Consider the following 13,129-nt stretch of genomic DNA (forward strand, 5'->3'; position numbering starts at 1 on the left):
AGTACAGGGATGGATATAGATAGTCTACTTCTCTTTCTGCTTGGTCCCCCAAATACTCGCCCTCTGGACACCTCCATCCCTCTTTCGCACTGTAGCTTAAGCAAAAATCATAAATTCCATCCAGTGACAATGACCAGAGCGGACATGGTTTTTTTTCTCCCTGGCATCTGTGTCTGAAAACACCAGTGTTAACATCTCTCCCCCCATACTTATTCTCTCCCTGTAAATATCAATTTTATGTGTCCGAGTGTTTTGCCTGCACGTATGCACATGTACCATACGTATGCCTTCTTGCTGGAGGAGGCCAGAGAGGATATCTTATTCCCTGAAGGCGGAGCTATCACACGGGTGCTGGGAATCAAACCTAGTCCCTCTACAAGAGCGGTAAATGCTCTTAACTGCCGAGCTACCTTTCTGCCTATACTTGTCTCTTTGCTAAACACAGTCCAGATGTTCCCTCCCCGTAATGACCTCTTTGGGTTCAAATCCTAAAAACTGGTAGCTAAGAAAAGGGCTGGACAATGGCTATGTCAAATGAATATGGTCAGTAACATAGAAACTAGATTGTAATAAGTGTGTGTGTGAAAACACCTTGACTCAAAGAAGCCAAGGCAAAGTTTTAGTGTTTGCATACAAGATTACAAAACCAATGTCACCACAAAAGTGAGCGGAAAATATGTCCTTAGAAATCATCGCTTAGTATTTACTGCATTTTACTCGAAAAAAAATAATTTATAGTTACAAAGCAAACAATTAATAATTAACATGATAGATTAAGTATTTAAAAAAGTTAAAATAGACAAAGTCATGTAAACATGGCAGTACCACCCACGGCTGTATTAGGCAGATATTTATTTTTTTATTATTATTTTTTAAAGATTTATTTATTTTATGCATATGAGTATACACTGTAGCTATCTTTGGACATACCAGAAGAGGGTATCAGATCCCATTACAGATGGTTGTGAGCCACCATGTGGTTGCTGGGAATTGAACTCAGGACCTCTGGAAGAGCAGTCAGTGCTCTTAACCTCTGAGCCATCCCTCCAGCCCCCAGATATTTATTTTTCATGTTCCTATTCTAATCAGTTTAAAAAAGCCAAGATGTAAGTCATACTTAAGAATTGATAAATTTTCTTTTAACTATTTATTTATTTATTTATTTATTCATTCATTCATTCATTCACTCATTCAGAAGACCAAGAAGTTATTCTGACATTCTCCTAGACTCTCATTGGCTGGAAATGTTCATTCTGCCTTGTAATCTAAGGTCAGTCCAACGAAGGCAAATGCTATGTTATAAACAAACATAAAACAAAACAAAACCAAAAACAAAAAAACCAAAAACGGTTGGGTAGATACCGGTAAGGTCCCTGCCCTGAAGGATCTGAGTTTGAACTCCAGAAATGAGAGAGAGAGAGAGAGAGAGAGAGAGAGAGAGAGAGAGAGAGAGAGAGAGAGGCCCAGTGCCAGAGAGCCAGAGACAGGTGGACCTAGTGCTGGCCAGTCATCTAGCCTTATCAGCGAGTTCCAGGCTACTGAGAAGAGCCCGACTCAAAAACCAAGCTTGGCAGCACCCGAGGAATAGTATCAGAGGTTGACTTCTGGCTTCCACACGTGTGCATATACATACATGTGGCACCCCCGCCCAATATGCATACACACATACACATAAAAAAGTCAGTAAAAAATAATAAATAAACACATAAAAGGGAAAACACTTACTTCCAGGGTCTGCATCAGATTTGGCTTGATGGCGTCTTTCATCAAAACTGTCAAAGCGCCTGTTACCCCCTACAGGTGAGAAAAAGACATAAATCACAGGAGAACTGGGGCCATGGCTGATTTTTTTGTCCCTCCCCCCCCCACCATCCTGTTTCTAGGTGGGCATCCCCAAGCTGACCACGCCCCTGAGATTGTTATATCTGCCCATGTCTGCTCATCCAAGGCTGGTCAAGGCAAACCTGGGATCAAGACAGGAAATAATGATAAAATGCTTATAAAATATGCTTCATGTGTTCTGGCCTCAGCTAGGTCCAGACCTACTATTAATAAAAAATGGAGATATTAAGAAGCAGCAAGGCTTGTGAAGGAATTAATAGGCAGTGCAGAACTTTCCAGAATCCCCACTCTACACCCGATCTCCATTCTCTTGATGGACCGCAAGCTCCCCAGGGCCCCCCAGGAATACTTACCAAGTCCTCAGCTGTCACAGGCTGTCCATCTTTGTCACTGGCCACTACCATTCTTCCTAGCCGCTCTTTCATGTCGGCGAGGCTATCAGTCAAGGCCAGCACGGCCATGATCTCGCTGGCCACTGCAATGTCAAACTGTGCCTGTGACAAGCAAAGCAGATCCTGTGGTCAGCTGAGGCATGTCACTGGATGAACACTGCCACAAAAAACCATAGCTGTCATAGCTGGGGGCTATCCCCTATGGGCCAGCTCACACTCATAACGGCTTTCCTAGCGTGCACAGCACGTGGCCTCTCTAGATCTCGCACATTGTCTACTGCCGTGTAGTTACCGGGGTAAAGCCTGTGAAATCTGTTGTACCAGGCCACTGTAGTCTTTTTCAGTGCAACAACTAAGCACTAATGAAGGACAGAGGTGCAGCTCAGTGGTGGAGTTCTTACCTGGTATATATGAAGCCCCAGGTTTGGTTCTCTCCCATCCCCAAAAGTGTTACTGTCATTATCTGTCTTCTGAGTATCTTTATCACTAGAATGTCTAGCCACAAAGATGGGGACCACACAGAAAGATTGCTTCTGGATGCCCAGCAGGGACAACAGCCTGTAATACCTAGTAGGTGTTTAGTCCATGCTGAATGAACTAGTCAGTGACCTCTGTTCACAGTAACCAGTCTGTAAGGGAGGTCACGTTCTGTTCTCCTCCACCCTTGTTTTTGTTGAGGTAGGAATTAAACCCAGAATTTTATGCATGCTATTCTACCACCGAGTGAGGGGTCCACTGATAGGTAGCTTCCTGTGCTTGAGGCCATTTCTCAGAGTTAAATCTCAGCAGAGGTTTTGCCTAGCAGGTAAGGAAGGGCAAGGAACCATTCTGCGTCTGCTCCCTGAAGATGTGGTGGAGCCACATCTGGCAATGACAGCTAGAGAACTCTAACTTTCTTGAAAAACTTCCCAGGGCTTCTTCCTCTGACCTCTTGGCTCTAACAGCAGGTTGTACAGAGTCCGGTGGGAATGAAGAGGGGAGACAAGGAATGAGTACTTCTTTCAGCTTGCAAAAATCCAGCCACCAGGGAAGCATCTGCACAAAGCCACTTCGTTAAGCTCCAGCTAAATTCTCAGAATCCCACGGGGAGTGTGAGTCAGACAGGTTCACACAGAGAGGGGGGGGGGAGAGAGAGAAAGAGGGAGGGAGGGGAGACAGAGGGAGAGAGAGGGAGAGAGAGAGAGAGGGAGGGAGGGAGGGAGAGAGAGGGAGAGGGAGAGGGAGAGAGAGAGAGAGAAAGAGAGAAAGAGAGAAAGAGAGGAGAGAATGGTTCTGCCCTGGTGGGATCACCTTATGAGACATTTTATTACCCATTTCCATCACTGACAGATGAAGAAATGAAGGAAGGAAGGAAGGAGCTTACTGGCTCCTTCCTGATTGAGATTGTATTAACCATTGATTTACTGAAAAAATATTGCCTGAAAGTTAAATATAGCTATACTAAATGAGTATATTTTCAATATAGCTCATTCTAAAACCTAAGTGATTTTTCACTGCATAATTCTATGTTCCAATAGCACTATAAATATTGCAAGAAAAAAAATGACCAAAATGTTACTGTTTTCTCTGCATAACATGAACCTGGGGGTATTTTTTGCAATATGAATTATCTAGTAAGCAACGTGTAGAATTTACTATGTGTATACAAGTACTTCACTTGAAATTGTTTTATTTCTAAAACTATAAGCCAGCATCATGGTGGATTCTTCTAATTCCAGCATTTGAGAGGTTGAGGCAAGGAGGATCTTGAATTTGGGGCATCTTGGGCTACTTACTGAGTTTCAGATTAGCTTTCACTAATCATACACACACTTCACCACACACACACACACACACACACACACACACACACACACATGCAAATTGAGTCAATTTAAGGATCACTTAAGCAACTGAGGCAATTTGAGGGTCAATGTTCCATATTTTACTAACCACTGTGCTTGGGAAAGGAATGTATATGTTGTTTAGCAAATAAGCACTTCACAATCATATAAATGAAGCTTACGCTGTTTCTCAGTTAGCCCCAGATTTAAATGCAAAGGACAAGGCACAACGTGGAGACGTCACATTTCTGAATAGTAATGTAGAACTCCACACCATTTGTACACTGACTCTACAATTACATCCCTGTAAATCTACCTTCGAAATCATACCAGAAAAGTACACATCTGAACACAGATATGCTTGCTACAGCCTATTTATTTAGGAGAGACAACCACTGTAAATAGCCAGCATGCCCTTAACAGAAGCTGGTGAGCTGGTTGATATATCTAGATGAGCTGATGTAGCCACTAAAGCCAGCGACATCCAGCTTTACCTTTATTAATGTAGGATGGTGATCTACAGAGTCTGAGGGCCAAATCAAGCCACCAACACTCTAAGATAACCCTTTAGTACTTTGAGCAATACAAAATATAAGCGAGCTGACAAAGTAATTTAAATTTGTACTATGTATATACTAGGCTGTCTTCAAACCTATGGGGATCCTCCTGCCTCTGCCTCATGAGTGCAGGATTATAGGCATGCACCACACATAGCTAGCTCCACTACCGTCTTACTTTGTAGCGATATAGATAACATTTTACAATGGCTTTTATTTTTATATTTGTCAACTGTAATTTGTTTTATTTGCTCAATAATCTACCGACACCACCTACTTACTGTGACAAATGTTTGTCCTAAGTGTAGAATACAGAACCCAAAACTCTGCTTTAAGGAGGGGATAGAACCAACACGAGGAAGGGATTCAGGTGCAGGACTCAGCTGGCAAAGAGAGGTGAGTTTGGGGACAGGACATTGTGGTATGATATAAGGTAGCCAGGGGACAAGCTGTATCTGAGTATTAATTGTTGAATGTCCTTACATTAAGCACAATAATATCTCTGTCATATGTCCCAGATGGCCACTAGTCCTAATGTTTCTGTTTTATACTGAAGATCTTGATGTTTTGTTTTTTTTTTTTTTTTTTTTGATTTTGGTTTTTCGAGACAGGGTTTCTCTGTATAGTCCTGGCTGTCCTGGAACTCACTCTGTAGACCAGGCTGGCCTCGAACTCAGAAATCCGCCTGCCTCTGCCTCGATCTTGATGTTTAAACATATGGAAAATGATTTATTGTTTCCTGCATAGTCTCTGCCTTTTGTCAGCATCGGCCTCGCTCTATGGTGACTGTCAATGGCTGCCTTGGTCCAGGAGGACTGTCCCCTATTCTCTAAAGTTCTGTTGACGTGTTTCACGTCACTGCTGCTGTTTTTGTCTTCCTGCCGAAGCTTCTGTTATCCTTCTGCAGGATGCTGAATGCCTTTCCCCAAGGCCACCTGGCATTTGGTGTTGTTGATTGAGAATTTTTTTATTCCCTTGTGAGAGTAATCAGAACCTTTTCTCGTTGGCAACACTTAGGAGTTTCTTCTTTATTCCTTCATGTTCTGAAATTTCAGCCTGATGTTTCCGGGCAGAAATGACTTTTTTTTTTTTTCTTCCTTTTGCCTCCCCACTTTCTGGACTGTATTTGTTTTTAAAATGAAAACGCTGCTTTCCTCAGACTGAGAAGTTCCCTTCCTATTAGTTTTTAAAATAGGATGCCCACTGTGTTCAGTGCTTTGTAAACTCCTACTAAAAGGTGGTTGTTTTTGCCTTTGTGTGTGTTTGTGTATGCACACACATGTGCACACACCAGCGGCTGGTATCAGTGTCTTCCTCAATTGTTTTTTACCCATGGGTAGTCTACACTGGCTGTACAGCAGTTCTCCAGGATTCCCTTGGCTCTGCCTCCCCAGTGCTGGATTACAGGTTCACGCCACCACCACCCCTGACTTTCCTTACATGGGTCCTGGGAACCTCAACTCAGGACCTCAGGCTTAAATAAATGACAGCACTTTACTGACTGAGCCACCTCCCTAGTCTACTTGGACTTTTTTTCAGACAGGATCTCTCTGTGTAGCCAACACTGGCCTCAAACTTGTGCCTATCCTATCTTAGCCTCTTGAGTGCCGGCATTATAGTCCTGTGTCTTCACGCCTTGTTAAAACCTTTGTAATCGGAGGTGGAAATGTTTGGGGATCAAACCTATGGCCTTCAGCATTTTCAGATATGTGCTTTCTTTTTCTCAAACTTTCATATTGTTTTCCTCTGAGAACCATTTCTAAAGACTTCCTTGGCGAGAAGTCCCTCTCTAGTGTACTTAGTCCTACAATCTCAGGTTTTTGATACCCCTGGTATAAGTTTCAAGATCTTAACACAGTTCTTGAAGCACCAGTGAACTCTCACTGGGCTCTACAGCTCTTTACGCCCTTTGAGAATCCACCCTCTGTTCAGTCTCTTATTTTGTTTCCTTGGGTATGTGAGTTCTTCTTCCCAGGCCTGATCAGTTTTCATGCTGTATATTGCTTTAGACTTGAGGTGATGGCTAGCTTGAGGCTCTTTCTCATATATGTGAGGACACAAGTCTAGCTTCTGTGCCCACATCACCAAGGAGGGTGAGCTGCCACTGGCTCCTTCATTGGAGCCATTCCCGGGGCCACTGTTATCCTTGGGTGCATAACACGCAAATGTCAAAAGGCTGTGCTCTCATCAAACAAGGGGTCACAATGTGCTGGTTTTCTCTAAATGTGACACTTGACTGTCAGGAAAGCAGTATGACGGACTCACAGTCTGTGACTACTATATGAATGGTCCCCTATGGGTTGGGTAGTGCCCCTGTCCCTAACCTTGGACTCCTACTTAGAAACCACAAGGCTGAGTTACATTTATGTACAGGCTGTGACCAGGTATATAAGTACCATAGTTAGGTCACCATCCAGCAGCATCTAGGTGTTGCTCCAAATCACTAATCCCAAAGGAAGGCTGGTTTCTATTGGTCTGAGAGCTAGGGTGTCTCTCACCTCTAAATTCAGAGGTCCTTCCTCCATATTCTAGGTTGTTCTCTTCATTTATTGAATTCCCTCTCTAAACTTTTCAGGAAAGTCTGTTGTTTTCCAGGACAGATAATGCTGCTTGTATGAAATCTCTTTGTGTGTGAAAGTTCTAGACTCTGGGGCAGGGAGGGAGGTACATGAGCTTCTTGATTCAAGCCCATATTCAGCTTCCTTTCATGAGTGTGTGTGTGTGTGTGTGTGTGTGTGTGTGTGTGTGTGGTGTGGTATGTGTGGTGTACATATGTGTCAGGCTAAACAAGGAGTGTCTCCCTTGATCACGCTCCACCTTATACAGTGAAGCAGGGCCTCTCACTTGAACCCAGAGCTTATCAAGTACAGCTGGCTGGCCCAGAGTATCTCATCTTTGTTTCCTAAGTGCTTGGGTGACAGGTGGGTCACCATGCCCATCCAACGTAAATATGGCCTTCATGCTTGTTACAGCAAGTGTTTTTTACCCATGAGTGGGTCACCATGCCCATCCAACATAAATATGGCCTTCATGCTTGTTACAGCAAGTGTTTTTACCCACGAGCCATGTCTCTGCATTTACCATGTAACTCAGAGTGGATTAGAAGTTTCCCAAACCTATTTGCTATGAGAAATGGCTATTATCATAAAAGTAACTTTTTCCACTAATAAAAATTTAATGTAAAGGCCATAAATTAAAAGCTTTCCAAAAAAAGGGGGGTTTCTATTTAAAAACAAAAAAAATTAAGAGGGCTGTTGTGCCTGGCTAAAAAATTATGGAATGAATTTATATTTCCTAAGTGCCACTATCCCACATCATAGACGTAGTAGATCGAGGGCAGAGCTCATAACTACCCCCACCCCTCATACATTGTCTGCTTTTGAGTAATAAGCTGACAGTACTATTTAAACCTAATAAGTAGGTGTTTGTCCTTGGGTTTATGAAACTGGAGTGATGTATCTGAGACTTTCACTTTTCCACTGTTATACAGTTCTTTTATTACAGGACATTCCCGAATGAGTCTACCCAGAAACACAGCCAAAAACACACAGAAGAGGACACTGGAAACCTTCCTGTCTCCTGACACTGTCACTTCCAGACCAATCCTGACACTCTCCCGAGTCCTAGGTCATCAGAGTAGCTGGAAACACACACCGAGAGAGTGGGAGAGCCACCAGCACTGCAGGTGGGGACCAGAAGCACAAAGCAAAGACTGTGTACACCAAGGTGAGGGAAGGGTGAACACTTCCGGGAAGATGATGCCACCTACCTGCCGGGAATATCCTTTCTCGGTGCCTCCCTGCCCAATAGTTATTTTTCTCAGAAATCGGTCATTCGTGTCCAATACTGAAAGAGAACAGGTAACTTATTTAATCAACAAATACAGATGGGATGTGCTGGGAGATGCTGAGGGAGAAGCAGAAAACCAGAATTAAGGGTTAGCTTCACTTGAGGAGTCAAAACACATGCTAGTTAGTGCTAAGTGTTCTAATGGCAGTGTGTCAGGTGAGGATGGGCTAAGCCGGGGGGCTTTTGATAAGGGCATTGAGGACAAGTATTTCTGAAAGTGTATTTTACCATGACACCTAAGTCACAAGGAGAAGTCAGTTCAATTTCTCATACATATGACAGCCAAATGGCTCAGTAATTCTACACCTATGTGTTAGTCAAAAAAACCTAAGCACACTGCTTACAGCAGCTCCATTCACTATGGCCAGGAAACAGAGGTGACCAAAGTTTCCATCAATAGACGAGTGGACTAACTCACAAGGTAACATTCCACAGCCATAAACAAGTATTTTAATATAGGCTTCACAACCAAAATGTCATGCAGATCTAGAAGGGCAAATGCTGTATGGCTTTTCATCCATGGGCAAATCCACAGAGCAGCCGTAGTCAACAGCAGAAGGACATTACTATATCAGGGGTCGAGGGCAGTGGTTCTCAACCTGTGGTTTGTGACCCCTCTGGGGTCACATATCAATCAGATACCCTGAATATCACATATTTACATTATGATTCATAACAGTAGCAAAGTTACAGTTATGAAGTAGCAACAAAAATAATTTTATGGTTGGGGTTTAATACAATGCAAGGACCAGTGTTAAAGGATCACAGCATTAGGAAGGTCGAGAACCACTGGTCTAGGACTTATGTAGGGGATGACAAGCCTTGGGCTTAGGCAATGGTGACAGAGCAATCATTGTGGACGTAGCTAGTGTTATCAGTTCTACAGCTATGGATGGCTAACATGGTAACGGTTGGGCCGTGTGCAGTTTAGCACAATAAAAAGAAAGATCAAAGAACATACAGCAATGTGGGAGGAGACTGACTAATTAGACCAGGCTCAGCTCTTCCTTGTGGCAATTGCACTGGATTAGATTTTTGTCTGTGAAACTGTTTGGCTTCGAAGAACCAAACGTATAATGCCAAGAAACAGGCAGAAGATTAGACATTTCCTTCATCTTTGTGATTTAAAACAGCAGGGCTGTTCAAAGTGACAATGGCGATCCAACTTACTAAATGTGTAATATCCTAATAATACACAAATTACTCCTGGGTCTCTCACTCTAGCCGCTGCCGCCATGTCTGTGCCCCCCACCCCCATCTCTGCCCCTGCTCCCAAACTCACACACACAGCCAAATACATATAAGCTTCCACTTTTTAAAAACTTGTTTAATTTCACGTGCATTGGTGTTTTGACTGTATGTATGTCTATATGAGGGTGTCAAATCCCCATGAATTAAAGTTATAGACAGCTGTGATCTACCAGAGCAGCCAGTGCTCTTAACTGCTGAGCCATCACTCCAGCCCCCAACTTTTATTTTTTAAGATAGAATAACACCTGCAAGATTAACGGGCTGTACCTCAATAGCGCTAACAGCTATTACCTTCACTCCTGAGATGCTAGGCACTCAGTCACAAGAAATAAACCATATCCGTTTGTGCTGTGTAGTATAGAAACACTCTTGGCTACAGAACATTCAAATTTTCATTTGACAAAGGGAAGATAAGCAAACTAGGTTAGATCAAACTACAGCATCATCCAAATGGTACTTTGGATGTCTCTTGGATTTGGTGTCTTTCACAATGCCACAGTAGAGCATTGTGCCCGACCAGGATATATACACACAGGGAAAGAGCTATGTGAATTCAGCACCAGTGACACTGACAAGGGATGTGCAGATTCCACCCACCCCACCAGACTGATGTGGCCGAAGCCCAAAGAAAGCAACAGGAACACACAGCTGGCATCTAAGTGGCCAGCTGAAGGTGGCTACACTCTTGATTCATTCCTATCTGGAGCAGGTTCTAAGGGCTGTTTCTGTGCTCAGTCCTGTGCTGGTTGGGCAGGGTCATGAAGGCGTATGAGGGACCAATGTTTGATTCCTGACATCTCCTGGGAAGAGACAGAGGGAGCACCCAAGCGCCTGTATGGAAGAAAGGCACCAAGGCTTGGAGTGGACTGGCTTATTTGTAACTTGTCCTAAGTAGTTTCTTTAGCCCATGGTGTTGGCGGCGTTCAGAGGAACACTCGGAACACGCCTGCTCCTTTAAGTGACCAATATCAGCCAAGAGCTAGAGCACAGGTACAGGTGCCATACCAGGACAGGCCCAGTATTTGCCTTCCACAGAAGCTATGCCATCCTTATCTCAGAGTGGCATTGGGCTAGTGTTGGGAAGGGACCAATCTGATTTGATTCCTGACATCATAGAGACTAGGGATTGACAGTGAAAGGGCTGGTGGGTACTTGGCCTGGGACAGAGAGATGGACATGTGTGGAAGAAGGTAGGTGTGATGGTTTGTATATGCTTGGTTCAGGGAGTGGCACTATTTGGAGGTGTGGCCCTGTGAGAGTAGGTGTGTCACTGTGGGTGTGGGCTTTTACACCATAGTCCCAGCTACCTAGAAGATAGAATTCTGCTAGCAGCCTTCAGATGAAGATGCAGAACTCTCAGCTCCTCCTGCACCATGTCTGCCTGGATGCTGCCATGTTCCTGCCTTGATGATAATGGACTGAACCTCTAAACCTGTAAGCCAGCACCAATTAAATGTTGTCTTTATGTGAAGAGTTCTTGGTCATGGTGTCTGTTCACAGTAGTAAAACCCTAACTAAGACAGTAGGTCTATAAGTTTCTGGGGAGTTGGGCTCCATAAAAGTCTGGGGCTTTGGGGTATCCAACATTGTAAAGCCTATTTCTTGTCCCTTAGAGGATAATATATGCCTGGGGATATTCTTCCCCACCTGTGACATGTTTCTGGAATAATCCAGTATCTTAAACTCCACCCTCATTGTCTAGGCTATACTAGTATAGTCCAGGCTATACTAGTTCTCAGTCAAAGCCAGAAAATGCTACCCACACACGCACCCCCTTCACCCATGAGGAATCTTCATTATCATACTAACCCATTAATTGGAACAAAACTACTTATCAAATTTCAGCCTGAATTCCTCTGGCCCAGGTGGCTGGTCCTCAGCAATACAGTCTGCTTCCCTTTAACATCCCAAACGGTAATGTATTTCTTTTTTTTTTTTTTCTGGGCTAACTTTTGAAGCTGTCACTTCCATTAAAATTGATTTGTAGCCATAGAGCATTGCAGTCCTTCCTGTCTTCCCACGGAGAATCTGATTGCAGGCTGGCCCTCCCTGAAGATGTGATATGTCATGATTCTGAGGCTGCAGCCCAAGTGTGGATGGAGGTTCAAGGATGCCAGTTGGTCTGCAAGTTTCTCTTTCAGCATGGTTGAAAACACACTAATTTCCATTGCCTAATTTTTCTCTTTACTAAAAAAGGCCCCTTAAACCACTTTACTGAGTAACACGAGCTCAGAGAGGCCCGGAAAGGTTGACTACACATTCTGCAAACAATGGTATTTTAATAAAAGATCTTTCTGGTAAAAAGAAAGAAAAATGAAAAAATAATAATGCCCCAGCAAAATGCTGAAAATATTCATGTCAGTTGTTTAAAAATACTGTTTGTTGGTCCATTTTAGGCTTGTGGTATATACAAATCATGGCTCCCCTGCAAAGGAATATTCTAGAGTCACTTAAAATGACTACTCCAAATGCTGGGGATATGGCTGAAAGGTGAAGTGCATGTTTTGCCAAACGCTGTGGTTTAATCTCTAGCGCCATGAAAAATAATAAATAAATGAAAGGAAAAAAAAAAAAAACCCTACGAAAGAGTTAACAAGGTAGAATGTCCTTAGGATGTAATTGAATTGGGCAGGAAATAAAATCCACACACACACAGATGGTAACAGAGCTGAACAGAAAAGTCAAATGTACCAAAAACTATGATTAGCAGTTATTAGTGCTGTGAAATGTTGCCCCTTGACAAAAATCTTTACAATAATATTATTTGTTTTAAAATAATACAATGAATCCTTGCAAGAGCGCTCACGGCAATTTTAACTCAGTCTTAGGAGGAGACAAAAGACCGAAGAGAAACAACATAACACAGCTGCTACCCTCTAAGGGTCACGGGGAGGAACTTCTGAGTTTGTGTGTGAACATTTCAGTGAAGCCTGTGCGGAGGGAGGCTGGTATTACTAAGGTTCAGCATCCAAAATCCAAAACTTTTTGGGTGTTAACATAATACCACTAGTGGAAGAATCCCACATCCTGAAACAGCTCCATGTACAATATTATTTAAAAAAAAAGAAATCTATAGCATATCCTCCAGGCTACCTGTGGAAGACGTAAATGTAACAAATAAGCTTTGTGTTTAGACTTGGCTGTCATTACTGTGCTATCTGGCCAAACCACCAAATGTCTGGCGTTTGAAACACTGCTGCTCTTGGGGGCTCTGGATAAGGGCTAGTCTATCTAGATGAGGAAACCTAAGAAGTGGTTTGTCTGAAGCAGCTTGGTCTTTGTCTCTTGGTTGCAAGGCCTGGGAGACACTCAGCTCTTACTGGCTTGGCTGAATGGGGAATTGGGGAGAAAGCTCAGGAAGTGAGGGATGGTGGGTAAACATGGGAGGAAGACCAGCCTAAAAATGAGATGGGCT

At 43.3% G+C, this 13,129-nt stretch overlaps 1 protein-coding gene across 1 annotated transcript in view; it reads right to left on the reverse strand.

Moving 5' to 3' along the window:
* The window catches only part of Mthfd1l (methylenetetrahydrofolate dehydrogenase (NADP+ dependent) 1 like), a 179,726-nt gene that overhangs the window by 100,739 nt on the left and 65,858 nt on the right, over nt 1-13,129 (reverse strand). Inside the window, exons 17-19 of the mRNA XM_076926782.1 lie at nt 8,384-8,460; nt 2,196-2,336; nt 1,726-1,794 (exon numbers count right to left, since the gene is read on the reverse strand). Of these exons, the coding sequence (XP_076782897.1) occupies nt 1,726-1,794; nt 2,196-2,336; nt 8,384-8,460 (287 nt within the window). The remainder of the gene's footprint in view (nt 1-1,725; nt 1,795-2,195; nt 2,337-8,383; nt 8,461-13,129) is intronic.

Source organism: Arvicanthis niloticus, chromosome 28 (genome assembly GCF_011762505.2).
Source record: "Arvicanthis niloticus isolate mArvNil1 chromosome 28, mArvNil1.pat.X, whole genome shotgun sequence".
Classification (NCBI taxonomy): domain Eukaryota; kingdom Metazoa; phylum Chordata; class Mammalia; order Rodentia; family Muridae; genus Arvicanthis; species Arvicanthis niloticus.